The following is a 20,032-nucleotide window of genomic DNA, read 5'->3' as shown; positions in this document are numbered from 1 at the left end:
TCGAAATAAACTATAGTATCCAACAAACGATGATTAATAATATTGAATAATTTGCTTTTTATAAAATATTTGAACAATGAATAAATGGAAATGAAATTATTTTTTTTCTATTAAAATTTTGTAATTGATGTCTCCAAATTTCACAATATATGTATTGCTGACTGTATAATAAGATGTTAACAAATTTCATTTTTATATTGATTATATACTTAGAAATAATTTTCATGTGTATTAGATTGTATTGATAGCCTAATCAAAATTTTCCTTTTAGTTTATAAGCATTTTAAGATAACAGGTACAGCATGGACATAAACATTGAAATAATTATCACGTGAATCTCGAAATCAGCAACAAGTGAACACCATGAAGAGTGTTAAGAACATTTGGGTGATTTTCGAACTAGTGTGACTCATCAATTGAATATCTACACCAATATCTACGCTGATGTCTACACCAATATCTACGCTGATGCCTACACCAATGTCAACGCCAATATCTACACTAATATCTACACTAATATCTACACCAATAACTACGCCAATATCTACACTGATGCCTATGCCAATATCAACGCCAATATCTGCTCTGATGTCAATATCTACATCAATAACTACGCCAATATCTGCTCTGATGTCAATGTCAACGCCAATATCAACACCAATATCTACACTAATATCTACACCAATAACTACGACGATGCCTGTGCTGATGCCAATGCCAATATCTACACTGATGCCTACGCCAATGCCAATGCCTGCGCCAATGTTGATGCCAATGCCTACGACAATGCTAATGCCAATGCCAACACCAAATCATACACCAATGACAATGCCAACGCTTATTGCTGACCATGTAACTCAAACTTCAACACTGCCACATTACCTGGAGGTAATTGCCATCCATGTTCACGTTTGCAACTTTGAATTCAGAATAACAGTCACAGTATCATGAAAGAATTGATTCAAAAAATCCTCTCCTAAATTATTCCTGTATGCAGAACTCTAAACCTTGAAAGCTGAAAATATCAAAAAACCAAACCTTACCTAAATTAATCCTCACCTAAATTAATCCTGTATGCAGTGTCTATCTCTTTTCCGAAAAACAAATTACATTGTCATTTCAAGCCTGAAATGTACATTGTATAATTACAAATATGATACAAAATTTACGTGACTCTGTATCGAGTTTGGTATGCAGCCGTCTACTACAAGCATGAGGTAATGCTAACTGAGATGTCACCTGTATCGAGTTTGATATGCATCAGTCGACTACAAGTATCAGCCCAACACTACGTGCATCCAGATCAGCCCAACACTACAAGTATTCGGATCAGCCCAACACTAACGTCATCACACTGGAGTCACACTTAACTGAAAATCATACTAAGTGCCTTAACAGACTGTTTTCCAAAATTTGCATCGATAAAATCAACTGTGTCAATAGTGAAAGAAATGAACATTTTTTGATTTATTGAAATTTTATGTGAAAATTAAATGTAACAATTCATCAATTCATTTAAAAAAAATAATAATAATTTTTTTATTCAACATATTAAATTTTTTTTATGCAATAAAAATTGAATTTTTCTATCTTTTAAATTTATGTGCAATTTAAAAAAACTATTCTTTGTATATTAAACTTTCTGTTGAGATATTTTCCTTTAAATTATAAAGCTAAATCAAAAGTAATTTTGATATTCTATACTTTGGAATATTGTTTGGAAATGTATAACAAATGCTATTGATGAATTTTTATAATAATTTTCAATATATAGGACAACATCTTGTAATTTATAAATTTTTGGTGACATGTCCATGACGTAGACACTGATTTTGAGATGTGGTTTTTGTTCTGACGAGGAGGCTTGCTTTTCTTCTCTCTAAAAATGATGGCTGGCTGCGTGTGTTCTAATTTTGTGCTCTCTGAATATTTTTCTGTTTAAGTGAATTATTAATGTTTTAAATTGAGTTTTGAACAGTTTATAGTGTTCTATTTTGTCTATAATTAATTGATTTGTGTGTCTACAAGCCTATAGCCATTGTTTTTCAACTATATAAGTGGATAAGTATTTAGCTCGTAATGATTTTAGATGCTTAAGCGTGTAAGATATTGTTCTTTGTGTATTTGTGTAGTATATTGCCAAAATTCTTCTGAGGATTATAAGTTGATTTGCTCTGAAAACTGGATTTCTCATTCATAGGCGATAGATCCATTCATAGTTTATCAAGAATCTATTACATTGGAGCCGATAACTTTCATTAGGTTAATAGGTGAAAAATGCTATCCAACCGAATTAGGAGAAATTGGTAGCATGGCACAAAAAAACCCCTGGATTTGACATGATAACCGGCTCAGTCCTCAAACACCTACCAAGGAAAGCAATAGTGAAATTAACAAACATTTTGAATGCTTCTTTCAGACTAAAATTCATACCAGGAATATGGAAAGTAGCAGATGTTATAATGCTACTGAAGCCAGGTAAAGAGCCACATGAAGTATCATCATATAGGCCAATATCATTGTTACCGGTCCTATCCAAGTTGTTTGAAAGGATTTTACTTAGTAGGCTAAAACCAATAATTGAGAGACAGCACATAATTCCAAATCACCAATTTGGCTTCAGAGTGAAACACTCAACAATAGATCAAGTGCATCGGATTATAATGTAATAGAGAAGTGCTTAGAAGAGAAAAAAGTTTGTTCAGCAGCTTTCCTTGATATAGGGCAAGCTTTTGATAAAGTATGGCATGAAGGTCTCATTTTCAAGCTCAAAAAAGTGCTACCAAAGCAATATACAGATATATTACAATCCTATCTCACTGACAGATACTTTAGGGCCAGGCATGAAAGTTCATATTCTGATTTGAAGGAAATTAAAGCAGGAGTTCCTCAAGGCAGTGTTCTGGGACCAGTTCTTTATCTACTCTATACCAGCGATATTCCCAGCCTTGATGAGAATACTACAGCAACATTTGCAGACGACACAGCCATATTATCAGTAGACAGTAATATTCATATTGCAACAGAGAAACTACAGAGATCCATCAACAAAATTCAAGATTGGACTAGAAAGTGGAGAATGAAATTGAATGAAACAAAATCGATTCACATCAATTTTACCAATAAGAAGGACCTGCCCATACCAATAACTATCAACAACCAAGTTGTACCATATGCTAATGATGCCAAGTATCTAGGTATGACCTTAGACGCAAAGCTTCGCTGGAAGACCCATGTCAAGAATAAGAAAGAAGAGCTTGGAATCAAATATAAGAAGCTGTATTGGCTGATCGGAAGAAACTCCATCCTTTGAATCCGAAACAAAGTACTTCTGTAGAAACAGATATTAAAGCCAGTATGGACATATGGTATACAACTTTGGGGGTGTACCAAAGACAGCAACATCAATATCATACAACGTTTTCAAAACAAAGTGCTAAGGAACATTGTGGATGCTCCTTGGTATGTCAGGAACAGCGATCTTCATAGAGACCTGCACGTCGACCTGGTGTCCACCGAGATCCAGAGGCATGCGGAGAGGCACGAGGGGCGACTGCACCAACATGACAACGTCGAGGCGATCCTGCTGCTAGACAATGGAGGGTTGGTGCGGAGGCTCAAAAGGAGGAAACCGTTTGAACTAGTGTAGTGCTTGTTCAAGTAGTGTCCAGTGAAAGAGCAGAGCAGTGATTGAGTGAATCTAGCTTCTATAGTGCAGTCAATAAGTGTACATATTAATCAAACAATAACAGTAAGAGTTCCTAATGAGAAATTCACTGTTAAATTTTTCAAGTAGTAATTTAGGATAGAAAAAATTAGCTCATTAGTCTTTAGATTAGATGGCTATAGTATTGACCAATAGAAAAAAAAAATTCGCATGATTCTATCAAAAATAGGGTTATTGGTGTCTAATTGGATTAAGTTTATTATTTTATCTCTGTTTAATTTTGCTGCTTTATAAATATGGAATTCTTCTTTGACATTCAGTTTTTGACTTTTATTAACATAATTAAGTATTTTCATATTGGAATTTATATCTGTAAAATTATGGCCTGAATCTATCAAGTGTTCAGCAAATGCCGACTTTTGTGTATAATTTTTAGATTTTAGTGCTTGGATATGTTCTCGAAACCTGATATGGAAATTTCTACCCGTTTGTCCAATACCGTATAGAATCTGTTGCAATCACTACATTTAAGTTCATAGATTCCAGATTTTTTGAACCTATCTTGTTGTACATTTAAATTTGATTTCCTGTATATCATTGAATTGAAAGATGAAATTTTTTGTTGCCAAGGATGATTTGAATCTCTAGGAATTATACAATCTGTATGTGTGGGTTTTCTATGAATGCTAAAATCATGTTTGTTATCTTTCATACTAATCGTTAAAACAAAATTAGGAAATAAATGGAAATATACACAATTAAAAATAAGAAAGGTAAGAGAAGATATTTTATTCAACAAAACTTGTTTGAGAAATAGTGTTATTCCTAGTTATGTACATATTTTCACAAATTCTAAATTAAGAGCAGCTTCAAAAACTATGAAAACTGCACAACAAATTTGGATTAAAGAGGAGATAAATTATTTATATTCAAAATTGAAAAGATTAAAAAAAAAAGAATCAGATAATAAAAGAGCAGATAGAGAATCATTTCCATGCCGAATCAATAGTTGAATTCAAAATCTATATTGAAACGTGGATTAAGCCTATCATTGAAAAGAAAAACTCACACAAACAAAGAAAATTAGCTTGTTGATCTAAAAACAAAAGAAAAATACTGATAATAACTACTACAATGAAATTGAAGACTATAAATCATATGATAAAGTGAAAAACCTTACAAATATTGGCTTCACTGCAAAAGAGAATAATTTATTATCAAAAGCATTAAAATATAATATAGATTTAGATAACAAAGTGTATGTCATGAAAGAACAACTGAGGAAGTGGAAACGTCTATAAGAAAGAAAGAAAGAGAGGATCAAAACGTATTAAGAACAAATTTCATAAACGCAATTGAAAAAGGAAATAATATGATTAAAAATAAAATTTTTGAAAGATCCAAAGAAGATCTGGAACTGGTAGTATCCATTTCGAACAAATTGAAGAATGAGGATGCCATTATCACAAAAGCAGACAAAGGAATTACTACAGTTATCATAAAACAAACAGATTATAATGATAAAGTGAAGAAGTTCATTAGAGATAACAAATTTGGAAATTTATCAAAAGATCCAACTCTCGGATATATTAAAAATATAAATAATATCATATCTAAATGTAAATCAATCTCCAGAGCAGAACAATTCAAAATGAAGATGATAAATCCTTTATCTCCAATGTTTAGAGGCCAACCAAAAGTACATAAGGTTGGAATACCAATAAGGCCAGTAGTAAATTATCGTAATGCTCCTGCATATAAATTTTGCAAATATTTAAATAAAATTCCACCTCAAAAGACAATAATGGGAGAAAACCATAGCATAAAAAACACATATCATTTAGTTCAAAAAATTAAAGATATAAAAATTCCAACTGATGCTATTTTCCTATCATTTGATGTAACCAACATGTACACTAGTATTCCAACAGATGAAACAAAAACAATTAGAAATTTGAAACAAATTTTGACAGATAATAATATAAATTGATTAAATAGAAGATCTAATAGCATTGACAACAGTATGTGTAGATCAAAATTATTCCAAATTCAATGAGAAAAACTACAAACAAAAGGAAGGTTTGGCAATGGGCTCTCCTTTATCAGGTTATCTGGCTAACATGTACATGGACAATTTGGAAAAATCGAAAATAATGAATGATAATAATCCTCTAAAGAAAAATATTATTTATTGGCACAAATATGTTGATGATATAATAATGAAGATAAAACACATGAAGATTTTGAATTATATTTAAATTCAATATTACCTTCTATAAAATTTACGATGGAAGCTCAAGAACAGGAAATAAATTTTCTTGATTTAACGATTAGTATAAAAGATAACAAACATGATTTTAGCATTCATAGAAAACCCACACATACAGATTGTATAATTCCTAGAGATTCAAATCATCCTTGGCAACAAAAAATTTCAACTTTCAATTCAATGATATACAGGCTAATAAATATTCCCATGTCAAAAGATAATTACAGAAAAGAGAAGAAAAAAATAAAATATATGGCAATAACAAATGGATATAATACCAAAACTATTGATAGAATGATTTACAAACAAAAAAGGGAATTAATACAGAATAGAACTCAAAATAATCAAGGAAATGTTGGAAATAAAGAATATATTTGTGTTCCATATAACACAATATTTAATAAAGCTATAAGAAAAACTTTTACAAAAAATAAATTCATTGTAGGTTATAGGACAACGAATAATGCATTCGAAATGATAAAAAAGAAATCAAATTTAAATGTACAACAAGATAAGTTTAAAAAATCTGGAATCTATGAACTTAAATGTAGTGATTGCAACAGATTCTATATCGGACAAACGGGTAGAAATTTCCATATCAGGTTTCGAGAACATATCCAAGCACTAAAATCTAAAAATTATACACAAAGGGATCCAAGAATAATGATTTAAAATTTTGAATTTTGAAGGTTGATTTTATACTCTAAATAAATTACAGATCACAATAAATTAAAAACTTTAGAAATATTGCACTTATTTAAAAAAATTGAATACAAAATCAAAAACCTACTCACTATTTGTTATTCACAGCTGAATATAATGGATTGATAATAAATAAATTCCAATATAAAAATACTTAATTATTATGGTAATAAAAGTCAAAAACTGAATGTCAAAGAAGAATTCCATATTTATAAAGCAGCAAAATTAAACAGAGATAAAATAATAAACTTAATCCAATTAGACACCAATAACCCCATTTTTGATAGAATCATGCAAAGACCTTAAAGAGATAGGGCATCTTTAAGGTCTTTGGAATCATGCGAATTTGAACCCAAAATTTACAGTCCTAGTTCATAAAAACATATGAATACACTAACATATGATCAAAATAAAAATCTTCCAGTAGTATTTATTTATTCACTTCATATCACTTGAAAATGGCATAAATGTCCGAAGCATGTTGTGATGAAATATTTCAAAAAAAGGGTACTGAGGTTTTTTTTCTTTATATTTATATTACAAGTAGCCCTATACAGAAAAGAGATAAAAATATTATGTACAATAGTATGATCGTAGTTTTAAATATGTAGCCGCCAATCCTCATTATGTTATTCCATAGCCTACTGTTGATAGATCCAATGTACCTAGAATACAAGGTAGTGGCCACGAAAAGATGCGCAGTAACAAATCCAAACCAGCTGGTCGGTGTGACGTCATTGGTGCTCTAAAAGTCTATTCTTCCTAAGTTTTCAATGTTAAATTGAGCAACTTTGTAAGTCTTTTTCTCGAAAAGTACATAACTTTCAAGTCCCATCGACATTCCCCACGATTTATACAATATATATCTTCAGTTTTTTTCAAAAATTCAATACTTTTGGACGGCTGGATCTTTCAGAATGATAGATTTTGTAAGAGCCTGCTCATCGAATACCTGTTGCTCTCTTATTGAAAATGAACATGCTTCCCTAGCTCTTTTGTAGTTCAATTACTCAAAGCTAATGAATTTTATAAATCGATCATTGAATAAGGAATTAAAAAAGTGAAAGCATTAATTAGAGTATAATATTATTTCTTTCAAAATCCTTGATATCTTGTATGTGTAGTCTGTATATTACATGGAATCAGTAGAACATCTTGCCGGTTCAACATCTTTAATCCTTTAGGAGTGCACTCTTAATTCAGGAAAAAATTACATACACATATCCACATGCTTTAATCATGTGATAGATGTGTGTTACGGTCATATACAATATTTATCTTTATTTTTCTCGAGCAACTTTGTAAGTCTTTTTCTAAAAAAGTACTCAACTTTCAAGTCCCATCGACATTTCCTACGATTTATACAATATTTATCTTCATTTTTTTTAGAAACTCATCACTTTTGAACTCCTAGATCTTCCAGAATGCTCGATAATGTAAGAGCATACCGGTTTGTAGATAGAGAACTCTCATTTGATACCGTACGACGAGAAAGGGATACTCGTTGAATGAATGAATAGATTCAATTTGGCAACATTTGAAAAGATGAATGGCTTCAAAGGTTTTTTACTGGAGGTTTTTTATTCAAAGTTCTGATATCCCAACAATTATTATAAAGTTTAAAAAAGGTACTGAATGTAGCCTATTTCTCCTAGTAATACTTTGAATGATAATATAGGTCTATATTTTTTCAATCACTGTTTTATCATCATAATAATTAGGCTTGGCTTGAATACTTTAATAGTTATCTTGAGCTTTCTCGTTATTTATTATGTTGTATTCGAGCTGTTTCCTTTCTTCATTGTAATATTCTTCTGCAAACTTAACCAATATATATCCTTTCAAAATTGATTCTAATACCAATTAAAATGCAGAAGATATAAAGGAAAAGCTAATATTAATTTGATAAAAGTAGAATCAAGAGCGGTTGCAGAGAATAAAGGTTGTTAGTGCAGGGCATTCCAACAGTGATTTGGAAGGAGAATGTGGATGATCAATGGATGAAGATGGTAAGCGCACCATTTTCCTTCTTATGATATTTGATGATTTTGTTTGCTATAAACAATCAAATTTAAATTGAATTTTCGATAAAGAACTTTGGATTTAAAATTATTTCCACTCGGTGACCAATGAACAATCTAGAAACATAATTTTTATCACATATACGCATCACTCACACTCCATGTGGTAGAAAGCCCCAATATGGAACAAAAGAAAGTATGGGGTGATAGTATAACACTCACATCATAAATAGCATTATAAACTGAATAAATTGCAATTTGGAAAAATATCTTAAAATATGCCCAACTATTTTTATCTCTCCGGTTATTGGAAAATAATGTGGAGATTGAAAAGAATTGGAATTCACCACACATTATCCTGCTGTTTTTAGTGTATGAGAGTTTAATTTCTAGAATAGAAATGCCCTCCGAGTTGGTTGGAGAGATTGTCATCCTTTCGTGGTCTTTCAAACAGGCATTCAACCTATCACTTGTCTTATAGAATTATCAAGTTTATTAGAAGGAATTATTTGTAGGATACTTATAGTATGAATTCATATTCATACGTATACTTTTTAATGTATGATTCATTTTCATTAAATACATTATTATTGAATCATGAAGAGTTGTTTTTTCCTTTCACAAATAAAAAAAATAAAGAATGAGAGTTTTACAATAAGAGAAGAAGTATCAATTGAGAATTCTTTATACAAATAATAAATTAGAAATATGTGTTTCACAATACGAGAGCAAGTATTCAATACAATTCTCAATTATTGAGAATTCCCCACGCGGTATGCATGCTTTAATGTGCAGAGTGAGTCATATGTATGGGAACACTTCAATAAATTGGAGACTATTGTAGATATAATACTGTTACCTTCAGGATAAGTTAGTGGTCAATTACTCTACCTTTTGACGTACAACTGAATTTCAACCTCTCATAAGGGGGTGACTTAGGGGTTGTAACTCGAATAGTTTAAATGTAAACACCCATTGTGTAGTACATAATTTTGAAGGCCTTTTTAAAACAAGAAAGATGACATCGATAAAAATGTTCTATGATACTTGTATCCAAAATAATGGCTGATTGAAGTTTTAGTTTTTTAAGAAATGAGGGGTTGTAAGTTGTAACTCAAATATTTTAAATGTTAACACCCATTGTGTGGTACATTATTTTTAAGGCCTTTCTAAAACAAGAAAGGTGACATCAATAAAAATGTTCTATGATACTTTTATCCAAAATATCAAAAGGTAATACAGTAGGGCAGTGATAAGATTGTATACCGTATTTCTTATATTCTTGAGATTAAAATCAAAGATAGCCTACTTTACCATGAAGAAGAAGAGGCTTGGAAGGAGTTGAATCTTTCCGCTCAATTTTCCAAAAAGTAAATCTTAAAATGTTTAGACCTGCTAGCAATCCACTTCATCCGACAAAAATATAGTTTTACCGTATTGAAATTGAGTACCGTATGAAGGTAGTCTGTATAATATCATTGACTAATAAAAAACTTGAGTTAGTATACAGCAAATGAAATAGTACACAGCTACCTAATTAATCTTTTTTTCTTGAGTATAAGTACTGCTCAAACCGTTTTGAAATAAGTGATGTAGGCTATCACAATGTTTGCTTCCATTGGTTTTGAGTTCTGTAGGTGCCGGTACCAAGAGCTTCTTGAAAATGTATATTATATTTATGGGGTTTTAGAAAATGGCACAGATTGCAACAAATAACAAAATTGACATAGACACCACCTATTTTGCTATTGGAAATTATAATTGTATTCCACACTCTTTTGTTCATATACCGTAATTGTTTTCAATGGCATGCAAGGAAATTAGATTTTTTGGAAAATGGGCTATTTATATTCTAAAAACGTCTGGTTTCTGGTGGTCACCTTATACATGAAATGCATTTGCCATCAATATAGTAAAGTGAGATTTTAATAAGTAATACATTTCAATAACTTTTCAATTTTTTTCAAAAATAAAACTCAAGTTCGGTACAAGTTTAGTTGGTTATGTACCGGTATTTCACAAGACTTTTAAATAGATGGATTTTTTGAGATTGTAAACTTTCCCTTCTCATATCAGTTTACTAAAAACTCCACACAATATCATTAAAGGTATGTTAATGGCTAACAATAGTGCATCCTTTCACACATCCAAACTTACTCAAATGGTTTTCAAAATCACGCAAATCATTAATACTTTCCTGACTTGGAAATAAATGTTAATGTAACCTGACTCGTAATTTTCAGTGAACTTAGAAATTAATGTAAGATAAGGAATGTAGTATCTTGAACTTATAATATTATATATATATTGAAGTATTCACATCAACAGTTTGGATAGTAACGATGTTATAGCAGCAATGAGAAATTATTCATATATAATATTTATTATCACATAGCAACTTCATCTTGAAATGCATTATTTTTAATACAATCGGCTACTTGGTCACTGAGTTAAAATAGAATATAAAAATTCCCATTGAGACAAATGAAATTTGAAATTTTGTAAAATCAACATAGAATAGAATTACTTTTATCTGATAACGTGGCGAAGTTTAGACAGTCATGTCCACTCTACCACTCAACCACGAATCCAAAGCTTATAGAGGATTTCAGAGATTGTTCGACGTTATAGAAGGGTTATTTCACCTTATTATAGAAGGAATCAATAGTATACTTGAAAAATGTATAAAAAGGTAAGAACTACATTATTTCAACAATAAACAGATCAGGAGAGTTCCAGATAGTATTAATAGAAGATCGGCCTAGTTTCTTGTGTGATTTTAATTGTGAATTCAATGAAAGACATTGTCACAACAAGTGAACGGATATCTTGAAGAACATACATGAAAGTAATCCAGCTTTCCAATTGAAAAATTTAATGGGGTAAATAATGTGATTTTAGCAAAATAGGCATTTTTCATGGTATTAGCAACATTTACTATGAGAAATTAATCGAATTTCTCATAAGAATTATACTAATGAACCCAGTGTGACCACTTCTAGGCAATAAAAGACAACATCATTTCTCATCATTCCATACAAACAAATTTGGAGAGTAGAAAAATAAATACTCTTTCACATTTACTCACATCAACTTTGAAAAAATATTTGAACGAAATAATTTAAATGTTATATCGAATAGTTGGCAACAGTTTACTACTTACTAGCTGAAATCTGTCAATTTGAAAATATTGGTCATATATTTATTTACATATCAATAGTTATAATAGCTTATGAATGCACACGTAAACGAAGTCATGAATATCATATATATATAAGATATGAAAACTTTCCTTACACCAATATCATGGAATATTTTTGTATTTCAATAGAATAAGTAAAATAGGGAGTTGTAATACATCAACTACAATACTATTATCTATCTAATGAGGTAATTTAAGAGAAAGCAAACTCTTCTTTAGCAAAAAGGGTTTAATTTTTTATAATAAGCATAAATTTCAAATCTCTCATGATTGGTGAGTATCAAGATTAGAGTTACCTACGACATTTAGAATACATACTTATTTGGTAGTTGAGTAACTATATTACATTACCAGGACATGTAATTATAGTTATCAATTTTATTACAGAAATAATTTTCTTACAAGTAGAAGACTAACAATACTAGGCTACGAGACTATTTAGTAAATTCTGGTAAACAAACTTTTGATAACATCCAAAAAATATTTAATAGTATCCAGATGAAGATTATCATCCATCTATCTAGATCTAGAAGAACAAAAATTATATTGTAGGCCCTATTTATGCTTTTGTGGTTAAATTTATAACTATCGTATGCTCTGATGTAGTGCAGGTTTGATAATATGATATAGATTTTACCACTATGATGTATAGTTTGCAGAAAAATATTTGTGGTAACAATTCCAGTAATTTTGTTTGTATTTGAATGTTCTTAGTGCAATTTGTATTTAACGGCGGGTAGTTTCATCTTCTACTGATCTACTTAATGACTCTTGGTGGTAGTTTTAAAGAATGAAGGATATGTTTGATAACTATAACTATATAAACTATTGTTTCACTTTTGAGTGAAACACCAGCTAGCCAATAACTGACTCCAAAATTTGAATTTTAACGTTAAAACTTTGCTGGAAAAATATTATGCTTCAGTCAAATATATTCAATTACATACTTTCAATTATTGTATTTCAAATAAACAATGAATTCAAGTTGCATGGATGTGTAAGACGTATTTTCTTGGATCATCAAGAACTTGAATTTGAAACTGATTTTTTAATAATCATTCATGAACACGCTTTAGATTTAAACCTAGTCTTCAAGATTGATATAATACAAGCTTTGCGTGATTGAGAATGGCAATATTGGAAGCTTGATGAGAAATTAAGATTTTTCAAATCTACTCCAAATTCTTCTAATAATAGATTATACTAAATGTAACGATAGTTCAACTTATTCTAAACCCCATAATATCGAAGAAAATTCCTATTATTTATACACTAGATGGATAAATACAATATTGAAGGCATGGGCGGCAAAGTATCGAGGTATTGCAACTATTTGAGTTGAGCAATAATGTATTTTCAAAATTAAGTTGTAAAAAAAATATGTTGTTTAAGAGTAAATCAATTAGATTTTTCACAATATAAAACTGAAAAATAGGTGGAGATGATGGTAGAAAGTGACAACAATGAATAAATGAGGAAATTAAAGGATGAAGAAAATGAATAAACTATATAAAAGTACACCATTTTATTTCACTGAACATTATTTTTTGACTGGAACAACAGTCGTAACAATAAAGTGAAATGGATAGGACGATCAACCAACCTTCTAACATACATTCGAGCTATGATAATTGTCAAGTTGTAAATCATTACGTTCATAAGTACTTAGCAAAGACAATAGATAGAAAAGTAAAGACTTTTAAAATCTTACTGAATTGAATATGAAAGTAAAGCCACGCAATAAAATAAAGCAAATTAAATATAGCACCAGAATGCTATTACAAAACACAGATCTGCAATAAAATTATATTAAAATAATAAATATAATAATACTACTTGGAAACAGTTTAATAACGAAATAGAATAAAATTAGAACTAAGGCTAAATTATGATAATGATGATGACAATGATTATGATGATGATCAATCGATTGAGAGAATTAAAAAAATAATGAGTTAAAAGTCTGTCGGTAACAATAATAAGAGTATTAACTCTTTCGGCTTGTAAGAAAATAATCCTTACTTTTTCATGAAACAAAATAAAATCGCTTAAATTTAAAAAAATATATTTATAAATATATATCACTTTAATTTGGGATGTTTCAACGCAGAAATTCATCAGTTGCATTCATGTTGGATAATATTGATGTTAAGTGACTTGTATCCAATTCACTGTCAAATAGTCAATTTAAGAATATTAGCTATATTATGTTAATAAAAATATATGATTTCGTGGATTGATCTTTCACTTTACTTTTGTATGTATTCAGGGCGAATATGATGTTGTTTTATGATGCAGCGACAAGGGAAAAGGAATTAAAGTTTCATAATCGAACAATACAAAACTAGAAGAATGTAGAGCTGTTACTGAACTTGTACAGCTTCAACAAAGCTACTTACAAAAAAAAGGTAGAGCTAGCCTATATGAAGCTAGTAAGGGTTGGTTTCTCCACAGAATTTGGAGAACTAAGAATATTTTAATGAGATCTTCAAAATAAGAAGTTTATTGTCAGAATTGAGTATATACATCTCAATTGTTAGAAAAAAGCTCTAATTTGCAGAGAAAATGATTGAGAATTAAATTTTTCAAATAAAACGTACAGATACATACAAATTTGTGACAGCTGCAACAAGAATTTCACATGAACGGAAATGACATGATTTCTTGAATGAGCTTATAATTTATATGAAGAGTTTTATAAAGCTGGAAATCTTTGTCAGGATCTAAGAAATGTGTTTCGTGAATGTGAATTATTTCCAGTTACTCAACATTGAAGAATATATCTTAATAATTTATTCAAGTTTGATGAAATAGAAATTGATGAACTTTAAAAAGGCGTTTCAGTATTTTGACTGAGTTTCCTAATTTAATATAGAAGCTAACATAATTTAATATTTAGTCCGGGCGCAAATATACTAAAAAAGGCACTCCGTGGTCATTTTTGAGTTACAACCGAGAATGATGTCTTCCTTAGGACTAGTATGATGAAGAAAAGTCGAAATCACAGGTAAACATTTCGAAAACATGATGACCGCCAGAATTTTCAAGGTTTATTTCATCGCTTGTATTTTGTAATTGTCCAGGATATTCTACCGTTTATTGGACGAGAATATTCTAAAACCCTTCCTCTACAATTTTCATCTCATGAATTTTTCTCAAAAACACATATTTTATTAGTTAAAATTTCTCAAAACCCTACAAGTTAAGTTGAGAATGTTTCTCCCATTTTCTTATTTTCATTTTATTATAACTTTTTTGCAAGAGATACAGGGGAATGTTGAATCTATGGAATTTAGAACGTTTTCTCAGCTTTAAAATGATATGTCTTCAGGCGCTGTTCGTCAATAAATTATGTGTTCTCCAGCACCCTCCAAAGAAAAACTGCATGTTTTGAAGTGGAAAATGGACTTACAGCCTTCAGAACAAGATGTCATTTTGAAGCTTTAGAGATATTCTACAGCTTTGTGCCAATAGCCAATAATAATACTGTATGTCTACCGCACATATATTTACAGGGTGGAAATTTTGTTCCCAAACATGTATGTTTCAAGCTTTTGAAGTTAAATTAATCATGAAAAGAGTATTTAAAATTGGACGATTCTCTCGAATATTAACCGTGTGTTTCAAAAAGAATAACCCAATTTTAAACAGTTATGTTTATTTCAAAAAATGGTGCACACAAACCATTTTTACATCAAATTACTCACAGAAGTATCGAGTTTATGATGATGTATTATAAGTGTTCTATGTGCCCTCCTTTTGAGGCTAGGCCGACATCTAGACGGTAGCCAAATTCATCTCAGACTGTTCGCAAGATGTCTTCTTGGACTGTAGCTACTGCATCAGTCATCCTGGTTGAAGATCGTGTTTACGTTCCTCCCTTAGCACTTGATATTGAAGAGCCAAAAACCAAGATAACTGATGCAGTAGCTACAGTCAAGATGGCATCTTGCGAACAGTCTGGGATGAATTTGGCTACCGTCTAGATATCGGCCGAGCCTCAAAAGGAGGGAACATAGACCACTTATAATACATCATCATGAACTCGATACTTCTGTAATTTGATGTAAAAATGGTTTGTGTGCACCATTTTTTAAAATAAACATAACTGTTTAAAATTGGGTTCAATTTAAAATTGTAGCGGTAATGATAATCCAACTTCATTTTTTCAAATGAGAACGTGTGGTACATGATTTAGATACAGAATTTCTAGAGAAAATTAATAGCGAGACCCGCACATCGATATTTCAACCTATTTCGATGATTTTCACATTTAAAGATATTTAATCATACAAACATGAAATTAATGAGTACCTTCATGAAAAATCATAGCTGAATAGCAATCTATATCAAAAATTTTGCAAATTATGGACGCCATCTTGAATTTTTCAGTGATGATGACTATTTTCGTTTTTTCCATAATCAATATTCTTATTCTGCTTGTCTTAACAATATTGAGACCATTTGCAAGGTTTTATCATGAAGTAGTAAAGAAAAAAATCGTTTTTATAGTTTTGTTACCTCATACCTATGGAATAACGCACCAGAAATCATGCAAGGTTCGTTGAGGGCGCTGAAGGACACATTTATTGACGTATAGCGCATGAAAATATATATTTTTAAGATTAGAAAACAATCTAAATTTTAACATTCCACTGTAACTTTTGCACAAAGAATTTCGTCTTCGTCATTGTGTTCCTCATTATAAGCTACTAGTCCTAACGAAGAAATTGTGACATCTTCCACGGTTGTTACCCAAAAATGACCACACAAGTACATTTGCGCCCGGACTAATAGAAGTTTTATTTTGTAGATGTTGTAATTCTACTGGAAAAAGTTTCATTAATCTATCACATTCATGGTTCATTTTTCAAAGAGAATAATAATAGTATAAGCTTACTGTATTTTTTAAAAGACATTGAATCAGCATCTGTAAGGTAATCATCATTCTGCGTCCGATGTGTAAATTCCATAGTATTGTACATTTTCAGATTCTTCAACGGTTTTCAAAAAAATTGTTACAAAACACAAGTTACGTAGGCTAATAGGATAGGAATGTTGTAAATTACGTATTTCTAGCATTTAAAGATATTCAAGACTCAAAAAAATCTAACATAATCATATATTTTCTCTTTAGGCCTACTGAATTATTTTTGATTCCACTTATTCCAAATACGTTCATTATATATTTTATCAAACAGAATCACTATAAGGCTACCCTTTCATTTTATTTGATGCACGACCGGTTTCGTCTAATCACGGCATTATCGACTGTGAAAATGAATTATCATTGAGAAGAAACAAATATTCTATTTCCTATATGATAAAAGTACCAATTTTTCATGTTACAAAGGCAAAAACTATTTTTTAGAATATCTTGGATATTCTAAGAAGATTATTAAAATAGCCTTTTTCTTAGAACTCAGGTTCAGTGGTCGAGACTAACCTCGAGACACAGTCGTTAGTGTCATGTATTGTTAGCGTTCTGTTTTGTTAATGTGTTTCAATTTGTTGATTTATTTTCGTCTCTATTCATTTTCGTATGGTGTATTGTTTTGTGAGTGTGGCTCAATTCATTTTTGATCAATTAGGCACCTTTTATCCATCTATTAGTTGATTGAACATGAAAATGAACGAAAATAAACAATTAATCTGGGTTTGGACATAACTGTTTAAAATTGGGTTCAATTTAAAATTGTAGCGGTAATGATAATCCAACTTCATTTTTTCAAATGAGAACGTGTGGTACATGATTTAGATACAGAATTTCTAGAGAAAATTAATAGCGAGACCCGCACATCGATATTTCAACCTATTTCGATGATTTTCACATTTAAAGATATTTAATCATACAAACATGAAATTAATGAGTACCTTCATGAAAAATCATAGCTGAATAGCAATCTATATCAAAAATTTTGCAAATTATGGACGCCATCTTGAATTTTTCAGTGATGATGACTATTTTCGTTTTTTCCATAATCAATATTCTTATTCTGCTTGTCTTAACAATATTGAGACCATTTGCAAGTTTTTATCATGAAGTAGTAAAGAAAAAAATAGTTTTTATAGTTTTGTTACCTCATACCTATGGAATAACGCACCAGAAATCATGCAAGGTTCGTTGAGGGCGCTGAAGGACACATTTATTGACGTATAGCGCATGAAAATATATATTTTTAAGATTAGAAAACAATCTAAATTTTAACATTCCACTGTAACTTTTGCACAAAGAATTTCGTCTTCGTCATTGTGTTCCTCATTATAAGCTACTAGTCCTAACGAAGAAATTGTGACATCTTCCACGGTTGTTACCCAAAAATGACCACACAAGTACATTTGCGCCCGGACTAATAGAAGTTTTATTTTGTAGATGTTGTAATTCTACTGGAAAAAGTTACATTAATCTATCACATTCATGGTTCATTTTTCAAAGAGAATAATAATAGTATAAGCTTACTGTATTTTTTAAAAGACATTGAATCGCATCTGTAAGGTAATCATTCTGCGTCCGATGTGTAAATTCCATAGTATTGTACATTTTCAACGGTTTTCAAAAAAATTGTTACAAAACACAAGTTACGTAGGCTAATAGGATAGGAATGTTGTAAATTACGTATTTCTAGCATTTAAAGATATTCAAGACTCAAAAAAATCTAACATAATCATATATTTTCTCTTTAGGCTACTGAATTATTTTTGATTCCACTTATTCCAAATACGTTCATTATATATTTTATCAAACAGAATCACTATAAGGCTACCCTTTCATTTTATTTGATGCACGATGCACGACCGGTTTCGTCTAATCACGGCATTATCGACTGTGAAAATGAATTATCATTGAGAAGAAACAAATATTCTATTTCCTATATGATAAAAGTACCAATTTTTCATGTTACAAAGGCAAAAACTATTTTTTAGAATATCTTGGATATTCTAAGAAGATTATTAAAATAGCCTTTTTCTTAGAACTCAGGTTCAGTGGTCGAGACTAACCTCGAGACACAGTCGTTAGTGTCATGTATTGTTAGCGTTCTGTTTTGTTAATGTGTTTCAATTTGTTGATTTATTTTCGTCTCTATTCATTTTCGTATGGTGTATTGTTTTGTGAGTGTGGCTCAATTCATTTTTGATCAATTAGGCACCTTTTATCCATCTATTAGTTGATTGAACATGAAAATGAACGAAAATAAACAATTAATCTGGGTTTGGGATTAACACAACTGGTTGAACTGATCTCACAACATATCAAATAATTCTATCGACAGAAAACTCCAAACTGCTAAATTATCAATGAATATGGTGTGATGCTAGTACAGGGCCTGACGGTCTTGTGCAGATCTCCAAAATTTACTCAGTTTTTCATTAAAAAGTCAGACTCACATGCAACGTCATCGCCTTGAAAAACGTGACCGATCTTGTAAAATCCAGTGTATGAAGTATAGGAGTAAATACCTTGAAATTTACGACAGAACTTTTTTGTAGTGTCCCATTCTTCTCTGAGTGAAAGGTTAAACATGGAGTAGTCGGGGTTGCCGGTCACTTCTTCGACCAGGGTGAGGAATTTCGGCAGACATCTTTCAAGATGGCCGTTTTCCAGTGCTGAATACGTCTCGAGCAAAATTAATCCTTTACATCTGAAATAGAACGACAAAATGTAGCTGCTTACAAGTAAGTTATTTTAATTGAACTAAAACACTTTTGCTTTGTTTTTATTATAAATATCATCTAAGCGTAAAATTATCGAGTTGACACGTCTTTCAATATTGAACTTCAATAATTTTTTGTTTGTTTATAGTGTCTTCAATTTTAAACTAATTATTACGTGTAGGTGCAGAAGGCAGAAGATAACAATTTTATTGTTCAATCTTCTGTGTTTACAGGTAATTAGTTTAAAATTGGAAAATATAAAGTTAAATAGGATGTAACAAGCTTTTAAAAGTGTTATATTATTAACAATAGTTTAACACATTCAGAAATCGGACCACAGACCACAGTAGCACTACAGAACTGAGACATTGCTGCCGCTCGGCTGTCGCACGGATATGTGTGTTTTCCTACCACTATCACCGTGTCGTGGGCTCGGTGCAGTTATATGTGTCCCGGCCTTAAATGTGAATATCTTTGAAACGGTTGAGATATCAATGTGCGGTTTTCGCCATCCACTT

The 20,032-nt window shown here is 30.7% G+C and overlaps 1 protein-coding gene across 7 annotated transcripts in view; it reads right to left on the bottom strand.

Annotated features, from left to right (window-relative positions):
• Positions 1–19,181: 19,181 nt before the first annotated feature.
• The window catches only part of LOC111053238 (TRPL translocation defect protein 14), a 90,946-nt gene continuing 90,095 nt past the window's right edge, over positions 19,182–20,032 (bottom strand). For 6 of the 7 annotated variants that reach the window (XM_039436997.1, XM_039436999.1, XM_039436996.1 and 3 more), the window contains one exon: positions 19,182–19,501. In XM_039436997.1, the coding sequence (XP_039292931.1) occupies positions 19,219–19,501 (283 nt within the window). In that variant the 3' untranslated portion in view covers positions 19,182–19,218. The remainder of the gene's footprint in view (positions 19,502–20,032) is intronic. The other variant, XM_039437002.1, reaches the window with a different exon arrangement.

This window comes from Nilaparvata lugens, chromosome 10 (genome assembly GCF_014356525.2).
Source record: "Nilaparvata lugens isolate BPH chromosome 10, ASM1435652v1, whole genome shotgun sequence".
NCBI lineage: Eukaryota > Metazoa > Arthropoda > Insecta > Hemiptera > Delphacidae > Nilaparvata > Nilaparvata lugens.
Note: the sequence above shows the minus strand (reverse complement) of the source record. Positions and strands in the feature narration are given on the sequence as shown.